This window comes from Ostrinia nubilalis, chromosome 10 (assembly GCF_963855985.1).
Source record: "Ostrinia nubilalis chromosome 10, ilOstNubi1.1, whole genome shotgun sequence".
Classification (NCBI taxonomy): domain Eukaryota; kingdom Metazoa; phylum Arthropoda; class Insecta; order Lepidoptera; family Crambidae; genus Ostrinia; species Ostrinia nubilalis.
This window is the reverse complement of record NC_087097.1, coordinates 8,868,587-8,874,586: the sequence shown is the minus strand read 5'-3', so window position 1 is coordinate 8,874,586 and position 6,000 is coordinate 8,868,587. Positions and strand designations below refer to the sequence as shown.

At 37.6% G+C, this 6,000-nt stretch overlaps 1 protein-coding gene across 1 annotated transcript in view; it reads left to right on the top strand.

Annotated features, from left to right (window-relative positions):
* Positions 1-339: 339 nt before the first annotated feature.
* LOC135075431 (uncharacterized) overlaps positions 340-6,000 on the top strand; it is a 51,057-nt gene continuing 45,396 nt past the window's right edge. Inside the window, exons 1-2 of the mRNA XM_063969872.1 lie at positions 340-645; positions 2,053-2,155. Coding sequence (XP_063825942.1) covers positions 534-645; positions 2,053-2,155 — 215 coding nt within the window. The 5' untranslated portion in view covers positions 340-533. The remainder of the gene's footprint in view (positions 646-2,052; positions 2,156-6,000) is intronic.

The window sequence follows — 6,000 nt, the reverse complement described above, 5'->3', positions numbered from 1 at the left end:
GTCAGGATGTGTTACAAGTAACAACTTAATTCCAGTAGTTGCGATAAGGGGATCTGAAAGACTGACACAGCTGCCAAATGATACGTTAATGACGAAACCGATAATCAATAATCAGCACTTTCATTTTCTTAATATCTTAGCAAATATAAATATCGCACACAGAACAATAGTTTTTACATCTGTACAAATGGTAGTTTGAATGCCATTAAAGAACCATGAATAGGGTCGTCAACCCTGGTCAGTTGGCCCCTGGCCTCTGCCGAGTACGATCAGCCGGAATCTTATTACAAATACCATTAGCAGTTTCATTGAGAACTCTAAGTTAGTGTGTTACGAAACACGGTGGTGTCGACACGTGATTATTGTTTTGTTAATCACTCGCGTGGTAATTCGGGAATCGTATAATTAACGTGGTACATAGTGTCAATGTTCAAGAACATAACGTCATTGAGGTGGCATCGGTGTGTGGTTTTGAAAACAGAACCTTGGTCTCGCAGAGTTACGTAACACCGTGGAATTATAATGGAAGCGTGATGGATGAATTGTGGCGTGCTCTGAAACGGAACAGTGATACGATGAAGCGTTCCAAGAAAGCCGATAAAATTACTAAAATTAAAAACAAATTGATAAAAAAGCATAAAATAAGTAGGTAATTGTTTCCAGCCTCGTAATGTGTTGTTTGTTCAAATTGTTTAACACCATGTTAGAATTTGTGTTATGCTTGATAACGGAATGCTTCAGATGCCTATTTACTGTTTTAATGTTAAGTTAGTGTACAAAGTCCCTGAATCGAACTTCAATAAGAAGTACATTATTATTCTGTGGTTATAGTATTTAAATATTCAAAAATACTCCTTAAACTTACTAATGCCTAAAACTTCTTAACTGCGAAATGAACCTTTTGATTCCAAATTTAAATGCTAGTTATCTTTCGATTTGCGCTGTCTGAAGACACAAATGTTTAAATTAACCTTGAAACTGCAATGTGTTCACCAAATTTCGATTTAATTAAACGTAGCAATACAACAACGTGGTTGGTATAAGTCGCAAAACGTGGTCGCCGAGCCGCCCACACTGTTTCGTCACTTCAAGGTCCCAGATCACTTGTGCCGGCGCTTCAGCTAAAAATAATACTTCAAAAGGTTTCGAGAGAGTGCATCGCATGCACTCCTTTATACCCGAAAATATTTATGCACTGCGTCATCGTGTTTTGCGATGCGTATGCGATTCTCTCACGCGAAATATATCTTCGGATTATTATTTCATGAATTCTTAATTGGGCTAATTCGTGGTCATCCGACCCTGCGAGCATTACTCAGATGTGCGTCTGAGTTGTTTAAACTTAAATAATGAGCAAAATATCTTCCAAAATTACGTGTTTCATATTTTTAAATATTTGGATACGTAGGTCGTAGGCACACAAAGAGCAACGCGTCTGCTAAATGGTCTAGAAAGAAAGTCTTATCTTATGTAAATGATCAAATAGTGGTTTTAGATTTTCATACTCGATGCTTACTTCCTTTTTTTTTTAATACTTAGTAATCTTAGAAAAATAATAATTATGCACCTTTGCTTTCATAATTGATTCTTTGTACAGACGACAACATACAATGCTAAAAACTGCCATCTAATCACTGTCATAGGTGCTATTTTTCAATAAAAAATGTGGGGATACTCCGAAAAACTTTATCCGAAGTTTCAAATGTGGCCATTCATCTCACGCAAAGCGAGATACCAGCATGAGCGGTGGTGACAGATAGATCCGAAACAACGTTTCGGAGTAGTCTTGCTGATGTGTTGTTGACTATACAAAAAATTAAGACTGGGTTGCACCATCTTACTTTAACTATAACAAACAATATATTATATTTAAATGTTATTCTGAACTTTTTTACGTCTTATTTGAATAGTGTAATTGGTACTATCGTTCAAACTCCATTCAAAAACACCCTTTATGGTTAAGAAGTTAAGATGCTGCAACATAAGCCAAGTTTCGCTGATTTCTAACTGTAGTTTCTCCGTGTTTTATCGTAGTTATCACCATTTCAACAGATGAGCACCGATCGGCGGGAGGCAGCTGGGAGGAGCCCGTGAGTGCCGTGAGGAACACTCCTCTTCGCCGCTCACAGAGGCTCAACTCCACCCTGGATTCCAGGTGAGCTAACATCTTCATGTTCATTCTACGTGTTCCCTCAATATATGGTCCCCTTTTTAGTTTCTATGAATCGTATTTCAAATTCAGTAAGACCTAATTTTGTCTAGCTTTATCTAAAAACTGACGTATGAATTTAAAAAGTTCTGCTGACAGTCTTCAGTCTAATGTCGTCGTAGGAATCAGGGCTCGAAATAGTTACCCCTTCTACCAGAATAAAATAAGAAATGTTCCTTACAGTTGTTGAAGTATCGTGATAAACGATATTCTTTTAGCTCTCTAAACTGTCAATACAAAGCATACAAAAGTTGACTGTTATTTATAGTCTTGTCTAACAAGTAGGTAATAAGTAATTTAGATGTAAAGTCAATTTCTGAATATGGTTATCTCTCGAAAGTCTTGCAACTTTACAAGTTGTTTCTGCACAGCATTGCGACTTCAAACTGACCATTGTCATCGCATCTGCGATTGTTTTATTATCCTCCGTAAATTGCACAACAACTAAGTGATTGTTTCCCCTTTGGTTAAGTGGGGAAGCCGGCAACTACTTCAGTCGTATTAGGTTGAATCGGCTTAACAACGTTGACTATGTAAAAAGTTTCTCTTGTTGACTTTTCTGCCCTCGTTCAGTGTCTTGTCTTAGTAAAAGAAAATTCTTGTTTCATACAGTGATACCTTGTATACTTATTACCAAAAAGTCCACTACTATGGTTCATTCTCATTACAGTGGCATTAAAACTACCTAGTACGAATTCGCAACGCAGCTGGCAATAAATAGTATTTTATTAAAACAAGTGTTTGAGTGAAGACAGTCGATATATTTTTCACCCCCAACAACCACTAGTCTACGATCTTTCTACCCAATCACCATCAACTCTTATTAAGCATCCTTTTAACTGCACTCAAGTGCAGTTTAAATTGATGCAATATCGTAACTCTAGGCAAGTAAGTTACAACCAATTTAGTTAAACTAGCCGCTGTGGAGGAAGCCGTTCGTACGACAGAGCTAAGTATGATTGATGCGGTACCGAAATTAGATCCAATTCTCGCTCATAGAGGGGAGGGTTTTTAAAAAAGCAACTCACCAAATTAACTTGTCCAAATTGGAGTCGACACGTATGTGCAGACGACAGAGTTAATTATGGAAACGACAGTCGAAGCCGAAAGCAACAAATGGATAGAATAGCTGAATGGTTTGTTTATGTAGATGAAGGGACTCAAAATATCTATTATTTCTCCTTCACACATTATGGATTCTCAAGTATAGGGCAATTTGGTTAATTTATCATCATCATCATCACGTCATTTAGCCTCCACTGCAAGAAGACGGACGACCTTTTCTAATTTACCAGAGGCAAAATGAACATGATCTAAACTCCCTTCCCTTCTACACCCAAATTGGTTGCGGAGGCCTGAAATGTTAGCATAATTATTTCGTTCTTACCCGCTTATAGTCCAATTACCTTTATTAAAAGGCAATTTACATGGATGACTTCTAATTTCTCTAATCATTCTGCCGACTTTTTCATTTGGATCATCTGTACTCGGATCATTTTCACCGTACATGGTCCACGATTCCACGAACGTACTGCTTAGCTTAGTTGACAGTTGGCATATGCGACTTCCTCTCTGCAGCTCTGGTGTGGTCCGCCGGACAATTAGCAGGGCCGCCGTGACAATTAACACGAATTTCCTGTGCCCGACTCGCGGAGGCAGAGGGCACTGCCTCCGGTCATGTATTGCGTAAGGCGATAGCGATTGCAATGATGGGATCTGTCAAAGTGACAGTAACTCAAGTGTAATGTACGCTATTGGCCAGGCAAGTTCTATAAACATTCTTGTAAAAAATGTTCTAACTTTTCCTTGGACAATCTGCACGATTCAAGCATAAATAAGTACACCTTTCAGTTCCTTCTTCATTTCACTGATTTGAGCGGCAGTCTCAGTACCTATGTAAGCTTTTGAAAAGAGCACTATCAATAGAAATTGACACGAATAATGTATGCGATTAGTTGCATTTGTCCCACGTACCTAATACAAACCCAACTCTGGTAGAAATGACTGCGTTTCGTTTCACGCCCTTTTGCGCTCGCAAACAAACGGTTTGCGGTCAACTTTCCACTGTTTTGGGTTTCTGTTACTAATTTATGTGGCAAGTTTAAGGTGAGACCTGCGCATGCACCGTGCACGTGTCACATAACGCAAACACGTTCAACTCAAATGTTGTTACCATCCAGTACAGTACCTAAATGATTTGGAGTTACATAATTTATGCAAATTAATTTTTGTGCAGTGTATTATTATTTATTATTATTTGGGTAACATGATTTTGACTCAGTCTTAAATCCTTATCGCATATTTTCTTCCGTAATCACGTCATTTCAAAAACATAATCATTATCCAAATAGGCGCAGTAACGACACTCGAGTACGAAGTGCAGATAAAAAATAATGTCAAGGTTCAACTAAAGCGGTGATTTGCATGTGTGCCACGGCATAAACTCCTCGGTCAGGCTCTGCTGCATTCAAATATTAATTAAAGCCCCTATTGTCAGGATTTACCTCGCACAAGTCATATGCAAGGCACCCATTGCCACTAAAACGAACATTTTGTGGGTTTAAACTGACACACTTGCCTACACACGGCCAGTAAAACTTCAAATTTATATCGCACTGCATAGATATCCCTATGTTTATTCCATTGTTGTGAACTGGCATTTTTATAATACTTTAAACAGGCCGTAACTTCTTTTGAAAACGGCCACTTTATCAGCTAGTGGTAGGATTATCCATATTTCAAACCGTTCGTCGAAAACAGTCTGGCAAACAATTCTGGATTCTTTTTCTGGGAAAAGTTGAATTCCCACGCGTCTCAATAAAATGTTGAAAATGTTCAAGAGGAGTGTTGTCAAAACAACTCAGGTAAAATGAATGATGATAACGCCTTCGCTTCCACTTCAACAAATTGAAAAGTATTTTTACACTTTCGCTCATGTTAGCCTTGTATTTGTATAATATGTATTTGTTTAATGTTTTGCACATGCATTTCCTTTCGATGAGTTTTACAATCGGTACTAATTTGACGAATTCTCTCTGATCTTACGTTAGTGTTAAATGTTGATCCTAGCTATAAAGAAGTAGGAACAAGAGACGAACATACTAGTTCATTAGTAGGAGTTAATCTCTAGTTAGGAGATGATCTTATTTTAGAAATTGATCTCGAGTTAGGATTAACGTGAGTCACTAATGAGCAAATGCCGTGTATCATTATCGTACTAATTACTACTTGTACATAATGTTATTATTTCTTTCTTGTAACGGACCCAATTATTTTTCTGCGTACAAAAATAGTACAACAAACCAGTCTTGTAATAGAACAGCTAGATACCCAATCTGAAACGGGATTCATTAACAACGATTGTTTTGTCATTGAGTACAGTTTTTATTTATCTAATTGGGGTTAAATGCCTGTTAGCTTTACAACGTATGATGGACGAATGTAGGAAATTACTTTTTACCACTCGCGTGTTTTATTGTTTTACTAATAGTCTCCATTATCCGTGCAACGGGATGGTGATCTTACGGGACCTCCATTTATTTTTCGTATATTTATCCGACTGCAAAAATAACGATGTTGTTATCGAGTATGTTTATGTTGTTCTTATTGTCGCCTTTAGCTTTGCAGGACTTTGACGTGGGAGGCGTCTTGTCGCCTCTTGAGTGTTTGCCTTTTCAGTAAATTTGGTTTCAGTCGACGATTTTATTTGTATATTGTATGCTTATCAATTCGATAAATTATTAAATTACTTGTTCAGAGGAAGGATCACGCAAATAACAGTTTGAAACTGA